At 36.4% G+C, this 25,607-nt stretch overlaps 1 protein-coding gene across 2 annotated transcripts; it reads right to left on the bottom strand.

The window, feature by feature from the left end:
• Nucleotides 1-1,253: 1,253 nt before the first annotated feature.
• LOC135099878 (uncharacterized) lies at nt 1,254-25,607 on the bottom strand. Of its 2 annotated transcripts, none has more exons than XM_064002508.1 (7): nt 25,554-25,607; nt 22,791-22,890; nt 18,810-18,994; nt 13,388-13,540; nt 6,936-7,202; nt 6,622-6,750; nt 1,254-1,757 (listed from the first exon to the last, which is right to left on the bottom strand). In XM_064002508.1, the coding sequence occupies exons 1-7, from the start codon at nt 25,590-25,592 to the stop codon at nt 1,521-1,523; spliced, it is 1,110 nt and encodes a 369-aa protein (XP_063858578.1). In that variant the 5' UTR covers nt 25,593-25,607; the 3' UTR covers nt 1,254-1,520. The 2 variants fall into 2 exon arrangements, with proteins under 2 accessions (XP_063858578.1, XP_063858577.1); XM_064002507.1 differs by lacking the exon at nt 25,554-25,607 and adding an exon at nt 24,240-24,305.

Below are 25,607 nucleotides of genomic sequence, written 5' to 3'. Positions count from 1 at the left end.
TCTTTCCCTCTCATTCCAAATAAAGTTCACATTTTTCATGTATATTATGAAAATATAAAGGCCATATTCCTTATTATATATATATATATATATATATATATATATATATATATATATATATATATATATATATATATATATATATATATATATATATATATATATATATATATATATATATATATATATATATATATATATATATATATATATCATGAATGTCCTACAGCTCAAAAAATTGCTGGTGGAGAGACAGCACTGAAACTTGACATAACTGGGTCACCAAAAGTTTTACCCAAAAAATAAAAACAGTGTGTCACCAACACTCCTGGAAACACTCAGCAGTGTTACAAGGTTATGAAAGGGTGTGTGGGTGGCTCCCAGTCAACCTATGACAGCAAAAATATGTGGTGTACAGTAGGTCATTTAACTTGGTACAAATTTTATATATCAGGAGTCCCAACAAACCACTGTATACAATTGTCCTATCTTGTGGTGATGTGTGGAAACTGTTTAGCCCATCAGGGCCAATTTGTTGGGAGCAGTTGCTATAGTTACTATGTCTTAATATTTTTAACACTATGAGGGTTAATTGGTGATTCTGGTTTTATTATTTTCATATACCAGTATGTATGTAATGTATGACCATGAGAGGAGTGAAATTTATTTATCATTTTTTTGTGAGGGTCTCTGTATCCCCACTCTCTGTATCCATGTTTTCATATACCAGTACTTTATGTAATGTATGACCATGAGAGGGATGAAATTAATTTTTAATTTTTTTTGTGGGTGTCTCTGTATCCTGACACAAGCAAATGTTGAGGGATGAGTTAAATGAATATGTATAGAAAATAGAGGACAGCAACTTCAACACATAAAATAATCAAATTTGTCCTTGAAGTTATGAGTTTTTTTTATCTCTACTGGTCATTTTTCCAATATTTATGAATATTAATTTGTATCCATGTAGAGTGAATTGAAATTGAAATATTACAAAAATGGTTATTTACAGACAAGTCTGTTATGAGATTCACCAAAGAAAAGTTGTACCCATGTAGAATAAATTACAATACAAGTATTTTGAAAATTTATGTTCACCTATAAATCTGCTACGAGAAAGAAAAATAAGTTAAGAACATCAAAATAAACAATCAAGATCAGAGTACTATGTTCTTTTCATGAACAACTTCACTTCAGAATTTTTATCCAAAAATGCCTTTTAACCTGAATCCAGTGGTTGTCTTAAACTCTTATTTAGGTTGGGATTACTTGCTTTTACTGAGTTTTACAGGTGCTGCCTTAAAATCAAAGAGCTGTGTTGTATCTAGTAAAATTCTCAGTTTAAAAATATCTAGTTTTATATAATTTCAAGTTGGAGTATAATTATTTATATGTTTCAAGAGGCTGCCCAGATTTTAAGGGTTAATCAAGTATTTTTGGAAGGAGGATATTTAAAGGGAAAGTTGTAATTTTAGTCTTCTTTACCTATGAAAACAAGATTCTGGACAAGACAGTATAACCTACCTAAGATAATGTATAATCTGTTCATTTCCATGGGATTCTGGGCAAATAATGGAGTCATTTTCATATTTAGTTGGGTATTTGGCCTTGCGCAACAGCCCTTCTTTGAAGCTTCCATTCTTGGGATAATGTCCCTCTGGTCCATGAAGAGCACGAGTCTTGATGAAGGTCTTCACCTCAGCTTCATTGACAGTGGCCATCTCCAAACTGCATCCCCATGCCATCAGTGCCAGTGGCTGTAGGAGGATGACCCTTAAGAACATTTATCAAATTCATAAAATGATAAGAGTAAAAGGTAGCACAAGAAATAAATTCTATCAAGTTTATTAGTAAGGTAAGAATTGACTGATTTTTTTTTTTGATGGCCTAACAATAATGATGTATGTTTACAGTGAGAAAGAATTCAATTGGTATATTATAACCTGGTATGAAGTAAAAATGTATTCTACATTAGACTTGGTTAAAGACACTGAATAAAAGTGAGGTATTACATGTCAACATGAACATTACCATTACTCTGAAAGGTAGGTCCTATGTTACTTGATGATATCTCACCAAATTTTGTTGTTACATACAACTTTTTTTACATCAAGCTCTCAAGACCTCAGCTAATGTCTTCCCTGGCCTATCAAGTAGTATGCTATTAATTCAAGCAGTATATTATTAACAATGACTCACAAATGAAAAATGTAGGAACAGTGGCATCACTCACCGAATCACCAACTTGAATTTGTACATCAAAGGCACCAATATAATGTTTCTTTTCTTTTTCTTCAAGAGCATTAGCTTTGTGTCATAATGTTTATCTTGGATACTGTTTGCAATACCTTGTGTGGATGGTTTGCACACATTGCCTGAATACAGGAAAATGCTGCCCAATGGTTTGGGTATATATGGGGATCCCATAAAATGAGATTTGTGGCAAGTCATCATCCTTCCTTATATATAAGGTTTCCTGTGAGGAAAGTCACATATTCTCAGAAATGAAAGAGCAAGTCACTCTAAGTCAGAAATGTTCTATGGTGAAATGCTTTTAATGCCATGATTTATAACTTGTACGACATTTAAATATAAACACACTAGGTGAGGGGAGGCAGGGAGGCCAGCAATGATGCAGAAATTTCCACTTGTATCACACATAATGTCAATGCATTACTGGTTTGTGTAGTGATTTGTATATAAATTGTAATGTTATATCAAAGGGTAATTAAGGTTAATCTAGTACAAGCTAAGTATTAGTTATTACTGTAAATAAATTGGGAAGTAAATGTGCAGGGATTGTAAATAGCTTTTTTTGACATGGCTTGGCAGCCCTCCTAAGGAGCAGTCATCCACCACCAGCCACCAGATAAACAGTCCTTTTAAGACGCATTTTTGTCACCTTACTGGTTACCTGTAGTTAAATTCACTAAGTTAATTAGAAGCTCAGAACCACTGGATAATCCCAAGGAAGCTGTCTTAACTACATAAACATGACCAGCCACTGGCAGGGTAACTTCAGTGATTACAACTCACCCTGGCCATCACCATTTTCCCAACCACATGAACCACAGCTAAGTTATCAGTTATTTATAATTATATTTAGCAATGCTTTCTGTGATTATGCATTAGCTAGGAGACACTTGGGTGAGTGATCAGGTCAAAAGGATCCCACAGATGAGATAGAATTTAAGAATGCAGTACATTACTGTAGCAAATAACAGTTAAAATACAATGAGCTCCACACAACAACAATCAGCTGGATGTTGCACACAGCCTGTCTGCAGTCACTTACCACTGATGCGCATTCACATTCAAATGTCCTGTAATTTCTAAACCATGGTTCTGACTACAGAATATTTCACAGTTTGAATGGCTTGATCTTTCATTTCTGAGAATATGTGACTTTCCTCAGGGGACACCCTGTATATTTTTGTCATGTTATGGGTTGCATCTCTTAAACTTAGCGCTTAAGTATATAGCTGGAAAAGCTCTCCTCCCACAAGATATCAACTGAAAGAAAACTCACAAGCCACCCATGTACACTAGGGGCCAACAGCATAATAAACATGATCTGTACCATCTATCATTATTCTTTACCTTCACTCAATGATGTAGCATCTATATGCAAAAAAATAGATAAAATAAATAAATAAAAGTAAATAAATTTTTTTTTAATAAAAATCTATCACTAACTTTCAAGCACACTATCCACATCCATGAGATGTCACTGTCACAATGTTGTATGGGCCTATGCAACTTGAGCCATAAAACAGAACAGATGGAGATCAAGCCCCTGGCAGAGAATTTAATATGCAAACATAATATATTACCAACTGGACCATAATGATCACTACTGTCCAGATGGAGCTCATCAGCCCTAACTGTCTCATCACTACACACCTAGTGATACACAACCAATTAAATGGCACAGACAGATTTTGCCCATTTTCTATTTATTTTTTGTTATGTTTGTGTATCTAGTTAACATCCTTCCTGAGAAAGAGGAGATAGCCAATATTAAATACCAAGATGCACACAAATGCACACGCGTCTCAGAGACATGCTGCCGCCCGACGCGCCTCGCCCTGTCCGTGCCACCAGACACCACAACAAAATAACGCCCCTGAAGGCGCCGCGCACGGACCGGTACAGACTCAGTGCGATTCCCACCATGGTGCGAGCCATCAATCGATAGTATTTCCCTCCTAGATTAGTCTTCCGTTAGGATTAATGTTAAGTTTTTCCCCATCCCCTATGTACATTTTCAGTTTGTCAACTGCCTAAATAATAAACCGTTTATTATTATTATTTATTATTATTATATAGTGTAGTGGTTAGCACGCTCGCCTCACAACTGAGAAGGCTCAGGTTTGAGTTCCAGGTGTGGCAAGGCAAATGGGCAAGCCTCTTAATGTGCAGCCCCTGTTCACCAGCAGCAAGTAGGTAAGGGATGTAACCCAAGGGGTTGTGACCTCACTGTCCCAGTGTGTGAAATGTGAGTGGTCTCAATCCTACCCAAAAATCAGTCAGTACAATCTCTGAGCTCTTTCCATAGGGAAATAGCTGGCTGGGTAACCAGCAGACAACCCAAGGTGAATAACACGCACACACATGCACACATACGCACACACTCACAGACAGACAGTCAGTATTTACCAAAGAAAGCAAATTTGAAGGAGAAAGAGTATGGCACAGAGATAATGTGACGAGGGAGATACAGGTGGACATAAGTGAAATTAAGAAGATTATGAAAGATTTGGACTCAAGGACCAGATGGTGTATCCAACTGGATACTTAAGGAATGTTGTGAACAAATGGCAGAAGGATACACAGTACCATAGTATGTTCTTTTAAGGAAGGAAAAATTCCTCTAGACTGGAAGAGAGCCAATACTGTGCCCATTTTTAAAGGAGGTAATAAAGAAGATCCACTGAATTACAGACCAGTGTCCCTAACAAGTGTGGTGGCAAAAATAGCAGAAAGAATAATTAAAAACAGATGTATGGAATATTTAGAAAAAACACATACATTGACTGACATACAATTGATTTCAGAAGTGGAAGATCTTGTGTCACAAATTTAGTGAGCTTTTATAGTAGAGCAACTGGTATAATTCAAGAGAGAGAGAAAGGGTTGAGCAGACTGTGTTTATTTAGACCTAAAAAAAGCATTTGATAAGGTAGCACACCAGAGACTGCTATGGAAAATTCAAAATACAGAGGGTTTGCAAGGAAACACACTGAATTGGATTACAGACTTCTTGAGGGACAGAGAAATGAGAACAGTAAAAAAGGGAGAAAAATCAGAATGGTGTAGAGTTACAAGTGGAGTACCACAGGGGACAGTCTTAGCCCCCATAATGTTTCTGGTGTATGTCAATGATATGGTGGATGAGGTTGGCTGTTATACAAGTCTGTTTGCAGACAATGCAAAATTATTGAAAAGAGTGGAAAACAATATGCATTGTGAAATATTACAGAAAGATCTAAATAAGATATATAAATGGAGTAAGAAATGGGAAATGGAATTCAATGCAAAGAAATGCAAGGTGATGGAATTAGGAAAAAGCAAAAGAAGATTAAGAAGTTCCTACACCATGGGAGAAGTGGAAATTAAGAAAACCAAAGAAGAAAAAGACTTAGGAGTTATAATCAGTGATAATTTATCACCCAAAAAACATGTAAACAAAATAGTTGCAGAAACCTATGAGTTACTAAGAAAGATGAAAGGGCCATTTGCTTACATGGATGAAGAGATGATGAGAAAGTTGATGGAATATGTGATTCGACCAAAACTGGAATATGCCACAATTGTTTGGTCATCCCATAATAAAAAGGAAATAATTAAAATAGAATGGATCCAAAGAGCTGCAACCAAATTGGTACCAAGTTTGAGAGATTTAACTTATGAAGAAAGATTAAGGAGATTGAGGCTTCCATCATTACAAGAGATAAGAGAAAGAGGAGACCTGATTGCTATATACAGAGCTTTAAAGGGTAAGGATCAAGTTGACAAAGAAGACTTATTTGTGTGGGACTCAAGAGATACAAGAGGAGTGAAACTGAAGAAAACAGCAAGTAGAAGAGATATCAAGAAATATGGTTTCCCAAATAGAAGCATAAAAATATGGAACATCTTAGATGAAACAGTGGCACAAACAAAAAATATTAATGAATTTAAAGTTAAGCTGGATGCTTATAGATATAGAGACAGGACAGCACGAGCATAGCTCTTTTCCTGTAAAACACAACTAGGTAAATACAACTAGGTAAAATAAACACAAAATGAGCTTTGGTTTGTGCCCTGTACAGTACAATTAGGTAAATACAAAAACATACCCTGAAAATTACCTGGAGCTGAATTCAAATTAATTTTAGCTCATGGCCTCCTAGTGTTTTTTTTTTTTTTTTAATTAAGCATATTTCTTAATAGTATGTTCATAGCATACATAGTATAGTAGTTTGTAGTTAAAACTAATTACCAAAATTCAGTTAACTGAGATCTTTGAATATCTGGAGTTATTAAACAGGATTCCATTGTTGTAGTCAACTTCATGTCACACAAAAATATTTAAAAATATAAGTAAAATTTAAGAAAGAAAAAAAAAAGATAACTTACTCTTTCCTTAGACAGAAGAGTGTAAGGGGTAATAATATGTTTCCGGAAACACCCAGTAAGTAACTTGCGGAGCTGTTCAACCAGTAGCGGCTCAGTACATGGATCATACAGCATAACGATACCTCCATGCTGCAAGAATAGTAATTGCACATATTATACATAAATTTTTAAAGAAGTTACTGATTACATCAAAGTACAATAGACAGTAGTACTTGAGTTTTCTTTCTCTCAACTTTATAATCTTCCAGTTTCACATTGGTCTCTGAGCTCTTCACCTTCTATGTATTTTCTTTGCATGTCAACTCCACTCTTACCTCCAAAGAATGAAGCCATCTCTGTACAGGAACAAATTTATATTCTCCAAACACGGGCCATAGGGGACGATGTGGTCCATATGTTGGCAAGGTAGTGTTGTATGAAAGTTTCTGATTCATGCACACATGCTGTGGAATATATTTTTTTGGCAACTCAATGCATTTCTCAACAGACTTGATATTCTTTCGGACTGGTAAGCGATTGTATTTCAGGCCGAAGCAAGTGTAATTCACTGGAGAGTAATCCCAGTCCAGTGTGAGGTTAATCTGAAATGATAATAAACATGGTAGTATCTGATCTTGCAAAATTTTTTTATTATCTTATTTTCTATTTTACATCTTTAATCAAAACTATCCACATGTAATGAATTGTCATTTCATTACATGTAATAATTAAACACAGTTGGACAATCTTCTGCTATGAAAGTTTATAGAAGCCTTGGAATTTTCTTCCAATAACCAACGATTAAAACTGAATAAGAATCTAATAAATACCTTGTAATATTAAAATGCTATTTACAAAATAATTTTTCAAACACACACACACACACACACACACACATACACAAACACACACAAAAATAAGAATGGAGAGGAAACTATGAAAGAGATATAATAGATAAGTGTATAAATGAACTCAAACTATTCTTTAGACATATTAATGGGAAGATGAAGAAGAAGAAAGCTGTATCAAAACTGAAAGCTGAAGAAAAAATCTATGATGATACACAGGACATGGCGGAGGTTATGAACAATAGTTTCAGATCGGTATTTACTGAGGAAGGGGAGATTGATGCTGGAAGGGATAAATTGGTGAGGAATATACTAAGTACAGTCCCAGTCAGTTATGAAGAAATACTTAAGATGATGGAAGAACTTGAAGTAAATAAAGCAACTGGTCCAGATGGTGTATCAAACTGGATATTGAAGGAATGTAAAGAACAAATGGCTGAAAAAATTCACTGTCTAATGGTGACATCACTATCACAGGAAAGAGTACCAAATGATTGGAAGAGAGCAAATATTACACCAATATACAAAGGAGGAAATAAGGAAAACCCACTAAATTATAGGCCAGTGTCCTTGGCTAGTGTTGTAGGAAAATTATGTGAAAGAACAATAAAGGAAAAATGGATGGAACACTTGGAAAAAGATAAAGTTTTGGTAAATTGTCAATTTGGATTTTGGAGGGGAAGATCATGCTCCATGAACTTATTGCCCTTTTATTCAACAGTAGTCAATATTGTGCAGGAGAGGGACAGATGCGTGGATGATGTGTCTACTTAGACTTGAAGAAGGCATTTAACAAAGTACCACACCAAAGATAAAAAAATTATGGAAAAGTTGGAGGAAGACTGCTGGAGTGGATGTAGGATTATATGGATGATAGAGAGATGAGAACTGTAATACAAGACCAAAATTCATCTTGGCTGAAAGTAACTAGTGGTGTCCCGAAGGGATCAATGTTGGGACCGACAAAGTTTGTAATACATGTGAACGACATAAATGAAGAAATAGATAATTATATGAACTTATTTGTGGATGATGCTAAGTTGATGAGAAGGGTAAAAAATGTAAATGACTGTATGGTACTGCAAGATGATTTGAATAAGATAAATAGATGGAATAAATCTTGACAAAAGGAATCCAATTTAAGTAAATGTAAAGTACTGGAGTTTGGTAAGAGTAAGAAAAGAATACAATATCATTATGAGATGGAAGGTGTGAAGTTAAAGAAGTCAAAAGAGGAAGTGGATTTGGGAGTAACAGTTACTGAAAATATGACTCCGGACAGACACATTAGTAAAATTATAGGAGAGACGATGAATTTGTTAAAAAGAATAAGAATAGCATTCTCATATTTAGATGACGGAATGATAAAAAAGTTGTTGATTTCCATGATAAGACCAAGACTGGAATATGTGGCAGTGGTGTGGTCTCCTCATATAAAGAGGAATATTATAAAGTTAGAAAGAGTACAAAGAGCAGTCACAAAGATGGTTCCAGAGTTGAGTAAGTCGACCTATGAAGAGAGATTAAGAATATTGGAAATTCCTACCCTTGAAAATAGGAGAGAGAAAGGGGATTTAATAAACATCTATAGAATGATAAATGGTATGGAAAATGTGGACAAAGATGGTTTTATAACTTTAGACACATAGAGTACAAGGGGACACAGTAAAAAGCTGAAGAAAGTTAACTGTAGAAGAGACATCAAAAAGTATAGTTTTCCTCACAGAAGTGTGAACAAATGGAATGAACTCAGTGAAAACGTTGTCAATGCTATAACTGTCTATGCTTTTAAGACCAAACTGGATAGGTATAGAGACGTGATACTATGAGATTACTCCCCTCCCGTAAACCACAACTAGGTAAATACGACTAGGTAAATACATACACACACACACACACACACACAATACAGAAAGGCAAGGAATGAATATAGTATAATAAGAAGAGAAGAAAGAAACTTTGAAAGTGACATAGTAAGAAAATGCAAGGAAGAACCCAAACTCTTCTACAGATAAATAAACAGGAAAATGAAACATAAGGATGGCATAAACAAGTTAAAAAGGGAAGGAAGAATTTATGAAACTACTAAGATGAGTGAACTAATGAATGAGGGTTTTCAATCTGTTTACAAAGGAAACCAAATATGTGGCACCGAAAGTGGTATCACAGAATGAGGGAATACAAGAGATACAAATACAAGTAAAGAGACAAGAGATCAAAAAACTGCTGGAAAACCTGGATGTTAGAAAAGCTACGGGACCAGATCAAGTAAATAGATCAATATTAAAAGAATGCAGCGAACAAATGGAAGAACCCATATGGGATATAATTAACAGCTTGTTGAGAGAAGGAAAAGTACCAAGGGAATGGAAAAGAACTAACATAGAGCCAATATACAAAGGGGGAAATAAAATGGAACTATTAAATTACAGACCAGTGTCACTAACAAGTATTATAAGCAAGCTTTGTGAAATAGAAATTAAAGATAGATGGTGGAATATCTAGAAGATGAAAAGATAATTACAGAAAAAGCAATTTGGATTCAGGAAAGGGAGATCTTGTGTCACAAATCTACTGAGCTTCTATATGAGAGTGAAAGATGGAGTACAAGAGAGGGATGGATGAGTTGATGCAGTATACCTGGATCTCAAAAAAAAAAAAAAAAAAAAAAAAAAAAAAAAAAAAACATTTGATAATGTTCCCCACAAAAGCTTTATGTGGAAAGTAGAGAATGAAGGAGGACTAAAGGGAGTAACAATGAGATGGACAGAGGATTATTTACATGGGAGGGAAATGAGAACAGGAATCAGAGACACTAATTCAAGTTGCTGCAAAGTGACAAGTGAGGTACTGCAATGATCTGTATTGGCACCTATTATGTTTCGAATATATGTAATGACATGACAGAGGATCTAAATAGTTATATAAACCTGTTTGCTGATGATGCAAAAATAATGAAAATAATAAAGGATGACAATGACAGCATGGAGTTACAAAAGGATACTGACAAGATACATGCACAGAGCCAAAGATGGAAACTATAATTTAACACCAGAAAATGCCACATGTTGGAAATAGGAAATAAGTAAAAAGAGACCTCCATGGAAATACAAAATGGGAGGAGAAATAATAAAGAAAAGTAATGAAGAGAAAGATTTGGGAGTAATGATTCAGGACACATTATTGCCTGAAATACACATAAATGGGATATTTGGTTCTACATGCAGCTTGATAATTAAGATTAACAGGGCATTTAACCATTTAGGTAGAAATGATGAAGAAAATTATAACAAGCATGATACATCCTAAATTGCAATATGCAGCAGTAGTTTGGGCTTCACACAGAAAAAAAAAAATATACGGAAACTGGAAAGAAGAGAGAGGATAGCAACAAAGATGGTACCAGAATTGAAAGACTTAGGTAAGCTATGAACAAAGACTTGAAGAGAACCTAACCTAACCAAACCAACACTATAAGAGAGAAGAGAAAGAGGAGACCTAATAACAATTTACAAATTAGTAAACAATATAGAAAGAACAGACAGAAATTACATGGTACCACAGATGGAGGAGGGAGAAAGACAAACATGGGGGCATGGGAAGAATATAAAGAAGAGTGGATGTTCAAGTGACATCTAGAAATGCTGCTTCCTGTATAGAACTATTGGAATCTGGAATTAATTGAAGGAAGAGGTGGTTGTACTAAACAGAGTACACATGTATGTTTAAAGAGAGACTGGATAAATGTGGTTATGGAGACAGGACAAAATGAGCTTTGGCTCATGCCCTGTACAGTACAACTAAGTAAATACAACGAGACAATTAGGTAAATACACACACACACACACACACGGGAGTGGATGGAGGATTATCTGAATGATAGAAAGATGAGAACTGTAATACAAGACTAAAATTCATCTTGGCTGAAAGTAAATAGTGGTGTCCCACAGGGGTCAGTGTTGGGACCAATAATGTTTGAAATTTATGTGAATGACATAAATGAAGAAATAGATAGTTATATGAACTTATTTGCAGAGGATGCTAAGCTGATGAGAAGGGTAAAAATGTAAAAGACTGTATGGTACTGTTAGATGATTTAAATAAGATAAATAGATGGAGTAAATCTTGGCAAATGGAATTCAATTTAAGTAAATGTAAAATAATGGAGTTTGGTGAGAGTAAGAAAAAGAATACAATATCATTATGAGATGGATGGTGTGAAGTTAAACAAGTCAAAAGAAGAAGTGGATTTGGCAGTAAAAGTTACGGAAAATTTGACTCCGGACAGACACATTGATGAAATTACTGGAGATGATGAATTTATTAAAGAGTAAAAATGGCACTCATATATGGATGAAGGAGTGATAAAAAGTTGCTGATTTCCATGATAAGACCAAGATTGGAATATGTGGCAGTGGTGTGGTCTCCTCATACAAAGAGGAATATTGTAAAATTAGAAAGAGTACAAAGAGCAGTCACTAAGATGGTTCCAGAGTTGAGCAAGTCAAGCTATGAAGAAAGATTAAAATGTTGGAAATTCCTACCCTTGAAAATAGGGGGGGGGAGAGAGAGAGAGAGAGAGAGAGAGAGAGAGAGAGAGAGAGAGAGAGAGAGAGAGAGAGAGAGAGAGAGAGAGAGAGAGAGAGAGAGAGAGAGAGAGAGAGAGAGAGAGAGAGAGAGAGAGAGAGAGAGAGAGAGATTTAATAAACATCTATACGATGATAAATAGTATGGAAAATATTGACAAAAAATGTTTTATAAATTTAGACACATAGAGTACAAGGGAACACAGTAAGAAGCTGAAGAAAGTTGACTGTAGAAGAGACATCAAGAAGTATAGTTTTCCTCACAGAAGTGTGAACAAAAGGAATGAACTCAGTGATAACGTTGTCAATGCCATAACTGTCCATGCTTTTAAGACCAAACTGGATAGATATAGAGACGGGATACTATGAGATTATTCCCCTCCCATAAACCACCACTAGGTAAATACACACACACACACACACACACACATACTTTACCAGTATTTCTCCATCTTACTACAATATAAAGGAAACATCTCAGCTTATAAACTGAGCAAGCCACAGCTTGAGGTCTCACAATCAGTATGAGCAAGAAAGCAAAAATGTTTGAATTCATGCCATTTCCAAAGACTGGACCCAATAGTTCTGAGCTCAAAGTAAAAAATTTACAGATATATATATACAGGACTAACAAATCTCTGCACATAAAACTGCCAGACATACGTGAATTATACCTTATCTATATACATATACTATTTATATATATTTAAGAGTGGAAATGCATTAACCAGAGCCATTATCATGCGGATACACCAAGAAGACCCCTTCAATTTTCAATGGTTTCTTTTAAATAACCTCAACAAGAGAAAGTCTAGGTAGTAGTGAGAAGAGAAGAAGAAAAAAAAAAAAAAAAAAAAAAAACTTCTGAGCATAGAATATCTCGAGTTTATAATTCATACTGTATATGTTAATTAATCAATGACATAATATAGAATATTTGATCATAACTTATCTCAACAGTAATGAACTTAAGATATTTTTATGAATCTCAACAAAAAATAATGGATACATTCAATTGAGGGGAACAAGACATCAGAACATACATGCTCAGAGAATGAGAGCATTTTACACTATAGAACAAAGATTATTGAACTCAGTCTGGTGATATAAGGGTGTGTACTTTGCAGGAAGACTTGCACTAAACTGTCTTCCAACACAAGAAAAATTAGGCTTTCCCAAATATAGAAACAAAACACCTACTCTTACCTGTATGTTTGCTTTAGCAAATGATCTCTATAGCTATTTAACCTATATGTAGATCAAGTAATACAAGAAGTGACAGTGAAGGTTAGTGACATTTGAGTAAGTATAAATGATGACATGGTTGTTGAGTAAAACAGTTTTTCTCCATACCCTTGCATTATCACACTTGACATGTGGTATTCCCATGGCCACTCCATGTTTGTCATCTTTCAAACTGTCTGGAAGATCTTTGGGAGGACCTCCATGCGCTCCCTCTGACTGATGCAGAGATCTCCTCTGACTCCAGCTTGCATGGGAATCATCCTGGAGAGAGAGAGAGAGAGAGAGAGAGAGAGAGAGAGAGAGAGAGAGAGAGAGAGAGAGAGAGAGAGAGAGAGAGAGAGAGAGAGAGAGAGAGAGAGAGAGAGAGAGAGAGAGAGAGAGAGAGAGGAGAGAGAGAGAGAGAGAGAGAGAGAGAGAGAGAGAGAGAGAGAGAGAGAGAGAGAGAGAGAGAGAGAGAGAGAGAGAGAGAGAGAGAGAGAGAGAGAGAGAGAGAGAGAGAGAGAATGAAGAGAAAATGAACAGGAGAAAAATTATGGTAATAACACATGTTGAGAATACCTTATCCAAACTCTAAAACACAGAAACCTCTTAAATCTGGAAGTCAATATCAGCAAGTACTGATATTACCTGTGATTTATTCATATTTATATGTCAATGCTAGTATGCTAAAGCTCTCATTACTACTTCCCTCTCAAGAGGATGTCAGTCAACCATAGGCTTATTCTTGACATTTCCGTGACTTTCCCTATACGGTGGACCCTTGAATAACTAACATAATTGGTTCCATTGAGGGGTTCGTTAAAGGAAAAGTTCGTTTTGCGATCTTAAGAACTTAGGCAAATAATTTAATTGGTTTCACAACATACAAAATACACAAAAATAACACAAAAAAATACCAAAAATCACTAACAATGACCCTCAAACAACCATCACACAGTTGTGTCACCTTTATGATCATAATAAGAGCACCATTGACACCATCATCAAGAACAAAGATAAATTTAAGGCTGCCACGGCTCCACAGGGCATCACTAAGTTGGTGAAAACAAGAAACAGTATCACAGATAAGATGGAAAACTTGTTAATGGTGTGGATAAGAGAAAGGCAATGAGCCATGGCAATGGCAATGTAAATGTCAAAGTACACAAGAATAACACAAACATTTACCCAAAATCACAAAAAATGCCCCCCAGACTTGGTGGCCTCTGCCCTCAGCTCATCATAGATTTTTCTCGCCTTTTTACATATAAATGCCTCAGAAATTGAATCACCTGCTCATATCCTTTCTCTTATCCACACCATTAACAAGTTTTCCATCTTATCTGTGATACTGTTTCTTGTTTTCACCAACTTAGTGATGCCCTGTGGAGCCATGGCAGCCTTAAATTTATCTTTGTTCTTGATACTGCAATAACTAAGATAGTGGAACAGTAGATAGAGAGGCTGAAAGAGTTCAAGTCACCAGGACCAGATGAAATATATCCCAGAGTACTTAAGGAATGCAAAGAGGTTATTAGTGAACCATTAGTATCTGTCTTTAGGAAATTACTTGAGTCAGGTGAGGTACCAGTAATGTGGAGGCAGGCTAATGCAGTACCCATCTTTAAGAAAGGAGATAAAACTTTGACGTCTAATTAGAGACCTGTCAGCTTAACTTTTGTTGTTGATAAATTAATGAAGTCAATAATAGCAAAGAACATTAGGGAACATTTAGACAAACATAATTTGATAAATCAGTCAGAGCATGGCTTCACGAAGGGGAAGTGTTGCCTGACGGACTTGTTAAGTTTTTACAGTAAGGTTTAAGAGGCAGCAGATAATGGTGATAGTTATGTCATCCTATATCTGGATTTTAGTAAGGCTTTTGACAAGGTACCCCATCACAGGCTCCTGAGAAAGGTTAGGATGCACGTGATTGAGTGGGAGGGTGTTAGACTGGATAAAGTCATGGCTAAGCAACAGGCGACAGAGAGTTGCAAAAAACGGCTCTAAATCTGAATGGGGTCACATAATTAGTGGGGTGCCACAGGGATCAGTATTAGGGCCATTGTTGTTTGTAATATATATCAATGACGTGGATAGTGGAATTAGTAGTGATGTTTGTAAATTTGTGGATGACATGAAGATAAGTAGATTAATTAGGTCAGAATTGGATGCCATTGCCTTGCAGGCAGATTTGGATAGGATGAACAAATAGACGGACAGATGGCAAATGCAATCTAATATCAGCAAATGCAAAGTAGTTAGCATAGGTAGAGGAAACCCACACAGTAGGTACACAATAAACAATGAAGCTCTGGTAGGTTCAGGGTACGAAAGAGATTTAGGATTTATAGTTAGCTCTGAACTCTGTCTAAGAAAGCAATGCATAGAGGACACAAACAGGGAAAATAGGGTATTAGGATTAATTTTTAGGAGTGTTAAAAGTAGAAGCCCCAAAGTAGTATTAAAGTTATATTTGGTGCTGGTCAGACCTCATCTAGACTATGCTATGCAGTTCTGGTCCCCAAATTACAGGAAGGATATCAGTCTATTAGAATCACTACAAAGGAGAATGACTAAAAGGATACAGGAGATGAAGAGTATTCCTTATGAAGCAAGATTGAAGCTGTTAAATTTGCATTCATGTAGGTTGAGGGGACCTGACAGAAGTTTTAAGTGATATAAGGGTTATAACAAGAGGGCCGTAAGCAAAATTCTTAGGATCAGTAACCAGGATAGAACAAGAAATAACAGGTTCAAGCTTGAAAAATTTAGGTTCAAAAAAGAGATAATCAAGTTATTAGTGCTAAGTCATTAGGGATCTTTATGCGAAGATTAGACAGAATTATGATGGGGATGATAGGTGGAAATAGGTAGGCATGATTCATACATGGACTACCACTTGTAGGCCTGATGGCTTCTTGCAGCTTCCCTTATTTCTTATTTTCTTATGTTCTTAATGTTTCTATTATTTCAGAATGTGTTATTCAGTGCTCTGAATACTTAATTCTTTCATCCATCCACTCAACACACTCTTCCAGATAGCTATCTCCTCTTCTTCAATGACACTCAACCCCTCTTCTACACTGAACATACTTGGACTTCACTAAAATCTTCAACAGGAAGTTTTACATTTCTTCCCTTACTGAAACAGCTCCTATGAAGTTGAGTATTCTGTGTTGCCTCTGCTAATACTTTTCCTCTTCCCTCTTACATATTTACTTTGTAATTTGTACCCCATGTATGGAATACTGCTTCCACATATGGGGAGGCTCAACTCACTCACTCCTCCTAAATAGGGTGGACTCAAAACTTTTTACCTCATCAGTTCTTCTCCTCTAACTGACAGCCTTGATTCTCTTACTCACGGTCGCAGTGTTGTATCTCTTACAATCTTTTACTATTCTTCTGAAGTTGCTTAATGCATACCTTCCTCCATCCCACACCCTCATTACACATGAATTTCTACTTACTCTCTTCCCTATTCTGTTCCTCTTATTAATGCTAGAGTTTACCAGCATCTTCATTCTTTCGTCTCAGTTACTGACAAATTCTAATACACTTCCTATTTCTGTATTTTCCTCTGCCTCTGATGTGAACTGTTTCAAAATATAAATATCAAGACACCTCAGAAAATAAATTGACCTTCCTCTGTTCTATCCATAGTTCTTAAAGAATGGCATGATAAGTGGACTTTTTTTTTCCTTGGTTCCACTCCCTAATACATAACAAAGTACTACAACCATATTTAACACAACCTTGAATAAACCATAATGTTCAGAGATGCCTTTTTTCTATTTGCAATACATACAACATTGCAAATACAATACAGTAAAAAATTAAGTATCTAATCATCACTAATTATATAATGAAATAGTCAGAAATTTCATGCACTGCCAACCTATCTTTCTTAGTTCTTGTACAATTATCATAAAAGTAGCAGCTGCCTTAAGCACAGAAACATTAACCTTTTCATAAAATGTTTATAAAGGATAATATATCTATAAACATTTAATTTAAGGATAAGAACATTTTCAAAGCAAATAAATGTTGTAGTTATACTCATGGCTTCAGTGAAAGGCAAAGAAGTCAAGCAAGAAAGGGTAAACCAATATTCCAACAAGAAGGTTCTGTTTCTATGAAATCTTCTAATGATTATGAACACAGTAAATTCAATTTATCAGAAATATCATTATCCAAAACATTCAAATTAAAGTAAAAACACTAAAACTATGTCTAGACTTCCTCAACCTATTCTAAACCTTTTCCAATACATCAGACAATAATCTGGATTAGTATATAGTAAAACTGGAAACACACACACACACACACACACACACACACACACACACACACACACACACACACACAGACAAGTGTATAGATAGAATACCAAATACTAAAAATAATGTGGGGTGCACTGCTATGAAGGCAAGCAGGCAAGTGGTCAATGCCGATGTCCATCAGTCACTGGAGTGCAGTGCTTATAAAGTGATGCATTGCAGCTTCCTACTTATTTGTACAACAGCTTTAATCAGGTGATATGTCATCACTGCCACCCACTGACTTGGATCAAAGTAACAATGAAGTGATATATCACTGCCAACGCTCACTCACTTGTACCACAGTATCATGTCTCAGATGTATTTATACATAGAACTTACAACCTGATGACTGGATGGCATGGGAAGGACATTAAATACTTCTTGATCTTTCCTTAGCAGCCACTGTATTCCCAAAGCAAGTATGTGGTGCTATAGGTTATTGGTACATCAGTACACTTAAAGCCCAACCTCATTTAGTAGTTCAAGGTAGATGAAATCAGGGAAAAAAGGACTGAGGCATCAGACAGAGTCTGGATGAAAGGACTGAGGCATCAGAGTCTGGATGACTTCTAGATATAACAACTTCTATAATACATACAAAATAAAGTTCATCTTTAAGGCTGGTAAATTCAAGTTCCAATTCTGATATACTGTAGTTTCACTGTATTGCCAAACATAATAAACCTAGCAGCTTGAATATGATCCCTTGTATTACATATTTTGGATCACCTGAAGATCCGCCACCCCACAGGGATCACCTGAAGATCCGCCACCCCAGATTGTCTCACCTGAAGATCCACCACCCCAGATTCTCTCACTTGGTTAGGTTAGGTTAGGTTAGGTTAGCCTAACCTAACCTAACCTAACCTAACCTAACAACATGAATGCATTAAAAAACTGAGTGGATATAAAAAATGCAGAAAAAAGTTTACTTCATTAAAAGTATGGGATCACCTGAAGATCCGCCACCCCAGATTGTCTCACCTGAAGATCTGCCACCCCGAGTGCGGCTGGGGTGGCAGATCTTCAGGTGATCCCATATTTTTATGCTCATCTGACCTGCATCCCCAAAATAAGCATGATAAATGTCCTTCATTTTATCTAAAATGTAAGGTACATATTCTTTAGCAAAGACAAATGCATATTAAAAACTTAATCTAAAAACCTAATCTAGTTTATCAGTGAACATAAATGACATGTGTGGCACAGACTACTGCTCTTACCTGCTGATGCCATTCTTCATTCTCAATGCTTTCATCTTCCCTTATTCTGCCATGAAGAGAATGTAAATATGATTTATTGGGTGAACTCACAGCCTCTCGTTCCCCTCTCAATGGTTCAGCTCTGTATTCTTCAAGGTCATGCAACCAATTGCCAGTGTCCATGAATCTTTCTGGTTCAGGTTCATCTGTAGTTGATGGAACAGACTACATTGTGATACAATGACAGAGTACACATAAAACTTCTTGGACTATGCTCATTTCGTAGAAATATCTTCAAACTATTGAAAAAAAAAATGAAAACACATAACTTACTGAAATTTTCTCACTTCAAAGAAATATCTTCAAGCAACTGAAAACAAAATGGGTATAACACCAATCAAAATTAAATGTACCATGACCAATCTTCAGAAAACCAAGTACTGGATGTGTATTGTCCATAGTTAAACTCCTGAGCCCATTGTGCAAACTGAATTCTGATAAAAAAAAAAAAAAAAAAAAAAAAAAAAAAAAAAAAAACATTCAACCCCAAGTTACATCCTGATTTCACCTAACTTAAATTCCAATAAACTTAATCTATGATATCAGCCAGGTATATAGACAGAGTAGCCCAGCAGTATAGTATTAAGCCTATATAGTGTTACGAGAGTGGGGTTCAGGTGATTCAGGTGTTGGAGTCGTGTGTGTATTTACCTAATTGTGGTTTTCCGGGTAGAGGACCTACGCTCATACTCCCATCTCTATATCTACTATCGTCCAGCTTGGTCTTGAAACCATGAATCGACCTTACATGAACCACATCCTTTTCCAAGCTATTCCATGTCTCTAATATTCTTTAAGGTAAGCTGTTCTTAATATCCCTTCTACAGGTGGCCTTTCTCAACTTCTTTCTACGTACTCTTGAATCTCTTACATCCTATGTTATTAAATCCTGCTGGTTCACTTTTGTGTGTCTGTGTGTGTGTGTGTGTGTATTTACCTAGTTGTGGTTTACAGGAGGGGAGTAATCTCATAGTATCCTGTCTCTATACCTATCTAGTTTGGTCTTAAAAGCACTGACAGTTTCAGCATTTACAACATCTTCGTGTGTGTGTCCTGGATGTGGGTGAAGTGGTAGGGCAGCCAGTAGCCGCAGTGGGACAGTCAACTGAGGCAAGACCCTCAAAGTGCTTACACCACCTCCTCTCCTCCTGCTGTTGGAAGTTTTACTTGTGCCAAATATATGCAGAAAAATATACATAATGAAAGATCCACATTGTTTTACTGAGCCTAACATCTCAGGGGAAAAGAGGAGTGGCCCACCTACATACACACGCCAAACCCACTTGCACCCTGCTGGGTGAGTGTGTTATGCCTATCCCTCAACTGGTGGTCATCACACCCTTAGGAAGGCTGAAGGTGTAATAATACATTAAACAATTGAGAGGGTTGAATTCTAGGCTTGGAAAAGACAAGTTGTGTGGTTTTTACTTAGCAGTCACTAAGTATGAAACCTAAATCAAGGACAATGACCTTGATTTCCAGCATATATTTGTTTGAAAGTCTATATGAAATCTTTCTATTAAACCTCATCTTCTTTTCCTCACTAAAACACAGGTGTCTGAGGCAACTGACAGTAGCCCCTTTTCTGTTCCCTTCTACTTTCTCTATCCTCACTTTCAATCCAAAGCTGGATGTTGCATCTATGTGCACAATGACTTAACATGCTCCTGTGCCCATGCTCTTGAATCTTTTGAATATTCCACTCTATGGCTAGAGTCACCCTCAAACTAAATTCATCTGTGCTGTATACCTCTCACTTAACTCCTCTGACTATAAGAAATTCTTTGACTATTTAACTTTCAAAGTTCTGAATTTCTTCCCTTTTGCAGAGATCTCCATTCTTGGAGACTTCAATGTTCACCACCATCTTTGGCTTTCCTCTCCCTTCACTGACAATTCTGCTGAACTACCCTTCAACTTTGCTATCCTCCATGACCTAGAGTAACTGGTGCAACACCCTACTTGTACTCCTGACTGTCTTGCAGATATGTCCAACATTCTTGACCTTTTCCTAACCTCTAATCCTCCTGCTTATGCAGTTACCTTATCTTCTCCTTTGGGCTCCTTTGATCACAACCTCATATCTGTATCTTGTCCTATCACTCCAATTCCTCCTCAGGATACCCCAAAGCAGAGGTGTCTCTGCCATTTAGGCAGAGACTCTTGATACATATAGATGATCTATTTCTAAAGCTGAACTCTTCACTCAAACCTTTGCTAAAAGCTCTACCTTGGATGATTCAGGGCTTGTTTCTCCCTCTTTCTCCACCTTCTGACTACTTCATGCTATGCATTAAAATCCTTCACAGCGATGTTTTCCATGCCCTTGCTGGCCTAAACCCTCGGAAGGCTTATGGACCTGATGAGGTTCCTCCTATTGTTCTCTGAAACTGTGCCTCCATGCTTCCACCTTGACTGGTCAAACTCTTTCAACTGTATCTATCAGCATCTATCTTTCCTTCTTGCTGGAAGTTTGCCCACATTCAGCCTGTTCCTAAAAAGGGTGACCATTCTAATCCCTCAAACTACCATCCTATTGGTTTAATTTCCTACCTATCTAAAGTTTTTTTTAATCTATCCTCAACAGGAAGATTCTTAAACATCTATCACTTCACAACCATCTATCTTATCACCAACATCGGTTCCATCATGGCTGCTCTACTGGTAATCTTGTTTTTCTTACTGAGTCTTGGTCACCCTCTTTTACAGATTTTGGTGAAAATTTTGCTGTTGCCTGAGACATATCAAAAGCTTTTGATAGAGTCTGACACAATACTTTGATTTCCAAACTACCCTCCTACGGCTTCTATTCTTCTCTCTTTGTAACTTCATCTCAAGTTTCCTTTCTAACTGTTCTATTGCTGCTATGGGAGATGGTCACTGTTCTTCTCTTAAATCTATTAACAGTGGGGTTAATCAGGGTTCTGCCCTGTCACCCACTCTTCCTGTTATTTATCAATAATCTAAACCAAACTTGTCCTATTCACTCCTATACTTATGATACCACTCTGCACTTTTCCACATTTTTTCGTATATGTCCAGCTCTTCAGGAAGTAAACAGTTTACGCAGGGAAGCCACAGAACACCTGACTTCTAATCTCTCTAAAATTTCTGATTGGGACAGTATTGTTCAATGCCTCAAAAATCCAATTCCTCCATCCACCAACTCAACACAACCTTTCAGGCAACTATCCCCTCTTCTTCAATGACACTCAATTGTCCTCCTCTTCTACATTGAACATCCTCATTTTGTCCTTTACTTATAATCTAAAGAGGAAACTTTACATCTCATCTCTAGCTCAAACAGTTTCTATGAAGTTAGGCATTCTGAGTCATCTCCACCAGTTTTTCTTACCATCCCAGTGGCTAACTCTGTACAGGGGCCTTATACACCCATGTATGGAGTATGCTTCACTAGTATGGGGGGGGGAGGGGTTCCACTCATACTGCTATTCTAAACAAGGTGGGATCAAAAGGTTTTCATCTTATCAATTCCTCTCCTCTAACTGACTGTCTTCAGCCTCTTTCTCATCACCACAATGTTGCATTTCTTGCTATCTTCGCTATTTTCATGCTAACCGCTCTTCTGATCTTGCTAACTGCATGCCTCCCCTTCTCCTGTGGCCCCACTACACAAAACTTTCTTCTTTCTCTCATCCCTATTCTGTCCACCTCTCTAATGCAAAAGTTAACGAGTATTCTCAATCATTCATCCCATTTTCTGATAAACTCTGGAACTCCCTGTCTATTTCTGTATTTCCTCCTTCCTATGACTTGCACTCTTTCAAGAGGGTTGTTTCATGACACTTATCCTTCAATTTTCAATTATTCTCTTGACATCTCTCTCTTGGGACTGATGCCTAAGTGGGTTTTGTTTCTCTTGGTCAGTGACCCTGTTATATAAAAAAAAAAAAAAAAAAAAGAGATAAAAACAGAACTCACCAGGAACAATGTATCCCATATCAGAACCAGGCGGGAACACCAGCTTTCCATCAGTAACGCTGAAAACTGCAACAATCAAAACCACACCAAAGGACTGCATCTGAAACAAGATATTAAATTAAGGTGATCCTAAATATACTGAAATATAATGAAAATATAACAATAAGCAATAAATATGAAACACTACATGGAAGATGGATCTTAATTAAGCATCATATCTATTTACCACACTGACTTCCCTCTCTAGGTTCCTAATGGAGAGAACACTCCTCACTGCTCATATTGTGAAAGAATCAGTTCTGCAGCATACATAATCTCTCTGATAGACAACAGAGCTAGTTTACTCTTGCTGCATAATAAGAGATCCATCTTCTTCCCTGACCACATCTGATGTTGGAGAACCTCTTGATGAAGCCTTGGGGGTTGCATCTTTATTTATGCATTCACAACTGCTCTCTGTTCATCTCTACCATGAATATTAAACAATATGTTTAAGATTTTTTTTCCCAGTTTGCTTCTTGTTTTGTTGACTACAACAGCAATTATGTTAATTGCAATGTTTAGGTATGCATGCTGCCATGAGATAATTGATGGAATGAGGGTTCATGAAATTTTATATTATGAGGTTACATTCAGCTAATATGCCAATGATAAATAGAACATCTAAACCTATAAATATTCTGTCTGACAGTGACAGTGCCAAAGGGATTAATGGCATAACAAATCTTAGAATTATATATATTTTAGAAAATCTAACAATGAATTCCCCTAAATCATTACATGTAGTGATTTTCTTTAACGAATATGACTCCTTTCTGTCTCTTCCATGCAAAAAAAAAAAAAAAATAAAAAAAAAAATGTACCATGTTATAAGCTTCTAAGCCATTGGAGAGAGAGAGGAAGTATATATATATATATATATATATATATATATATATATATATATATATATATATATATATATATATATATATATACATAATACACACACACACACACACACACATCCTTAAATTGCAATTTTATCTTACAAAATTATGTTACTGCAGTGGCCAGATGGTCAAGGCAGATTAAATTGGACTTGAGCCATGGTAATTATTTCTTGATTGGTAGAGTCATGTAATTTGTGTCCTATTGCAGGTCTAATATCCAGCAACACTTTTTTCAATATATGTACAGGGAGGTGATGTTATACGAGCATCTGTTATACAAGAAACCGATAATGTGAGATGTGTAAATTAGGGGCTATTTTCTTTATGTGAGCACAAAAATCTGATGATATGAGCTTGAGCATGAGGTGCATAAAATTACAAAGCTTAAAATGCATCCTTTCCTGCACCCTCCTGCTAACACATCCAGGCTGCATGGTGATGTACGATGATTCAGGTGCACACAGATGAGTTTGTGGGAGCTGGAAGAGAAATGCATCTTCCCTTGTCCTTTACCTACCAGTCCTCTTTTAAACTGAACTTGGTGTCTCTCAGACTCCTTACTGCTCATTATCATACTCATACTCATTAGTAACTGGAGGTCAGGACCATACCATGGTGCACTGCAAAGGATTACTGAAATTGTAAATTTTCTTATAAGTTTGTTGTGCTTTAAAGCTTTCCAATCCATTAGCTACATCCATCCTATCTTATAACAGTTTTCAAATGTATACACTGTGAAGTTATTGGTACAAACACACTCTTTCTCTGTTTGTATGTCTTTCCAGGAGGAAACTATTCTGCAGCATCTGCATTTAGGAAACAAAACCCAATGTATATATGCATCATCTTGCACAAAAAAAGTAGGGATAGAGAAGTGTCAGTGGAACTCTTCTCAATAGCTTCCTATGCCAATAATACTCATGAAGATTTTACTGATACCCTTAATCTCCACGTTTTAATTCAACATGAAGAATCAGTAATTTAGGTTAATGGTTCCCATTAGATACAATAGAAGATAGTAATATACTGATGCTTTGATTAATAATGTGTTTCCAAGTGACTTCCTAAAGCAAACTTGCTTAACTACAAACCATTTCAAACATGAGAAATGTTCTAGAACCTTAAAGATAACCTAACATATTGCATGCTCAAACAATAAATGGTCTACCTAGGTAAACAATTAAACAATTACATTCTTATAGTTCACCTTTTACATAATCATCCCTGCAAACTGTATCCCTTAACGCCAGTATTCAAATACATAAATTGGGCATAGGGTCTGTCTCTGCTTGTTCTCCCCAATGACAGTTCTCCTTGAACATCCCGTTATATCTTACTTCCATACAACACACAGTACAGTTACAGATATACTTTCACTGAGAATAGCACTACACTCAACTCTCCACGCATTTTTACCTCGTCTCTCCACAGCAGTCTCTCCAGCCAAGCAGAGGGTACAGACAGACAGACACACTGTCCACATACACACGAACACACACGGGCTAGTGACAGAACTGAAATGTTGCCAGATGGGTGATGTCCACAATCGCTACCATCAAGTCGAGATGCCAATTAACGCTAGAAGGTGGTTGCATTTGTTGCGTATATTCGGTCCTCATAACCTCAATTCATTATCCATGGTGTCCTTGCAGCAAAGAGTGGAATATAATTTATACATCTACGCAACTTGAGTGAGAAGCATGGAAGTTAAAAGAAAAAAAAAAAGGGAAATATATAGCTTTTATTATTATCCAAAATACTGATACATTTACTTTGAAAACTGTCACCAAAATTATACTAAAACAAAACATGATGGAAACCCAAAAGCTACCGTTACGTCACATCTTTGGTCCACCGCATCTGTCAACATCTTGAAAATGTGTAT

Source organism: Scylla paramamosain, chromosome 4, assembly GCF_035594125.1.
Source record: "Scylla paramamosain isolate STU-SP2022 chromosome 4, ASM3559412v1, whole genome shotgun sequence".
NCBI lineage: Eukaryota > Metazoa > Arthropoda > Malacostraca > Decapoda > Portunidae > Scylla > Scylla paramamosain.
Note: the sequence above shows the minus strand (reverse complement) of the source record. Positions and strands in the feature narration are given on the sequence as shown.

Bases quoted from the DNA above. Each gene is read 5' to 3' on its own strand.
- LOC135099878 (XM_064002507.1), bottom strand. From the start codon at position 24,302: ATGAGTATGATAATGAGCAGTAAGGAGTCTGAGAGACACCAAGTTCAG. The intron at 22,891-24,239 runs GTAGGTAAAGGA...ATCTTGTTTCAG, and splicing joins TTCAGTTTAAAAGAGGACTG to ATGCAGTCCTTTGGTGTGGT. The intron at 13,541-18,809 runs GTAAGAGCAGTA...CTCTCTCTCCAG, and splicing joins ATGAAGAATGGCATCAGCAG to GATGATTCCCATGCAAGCTG.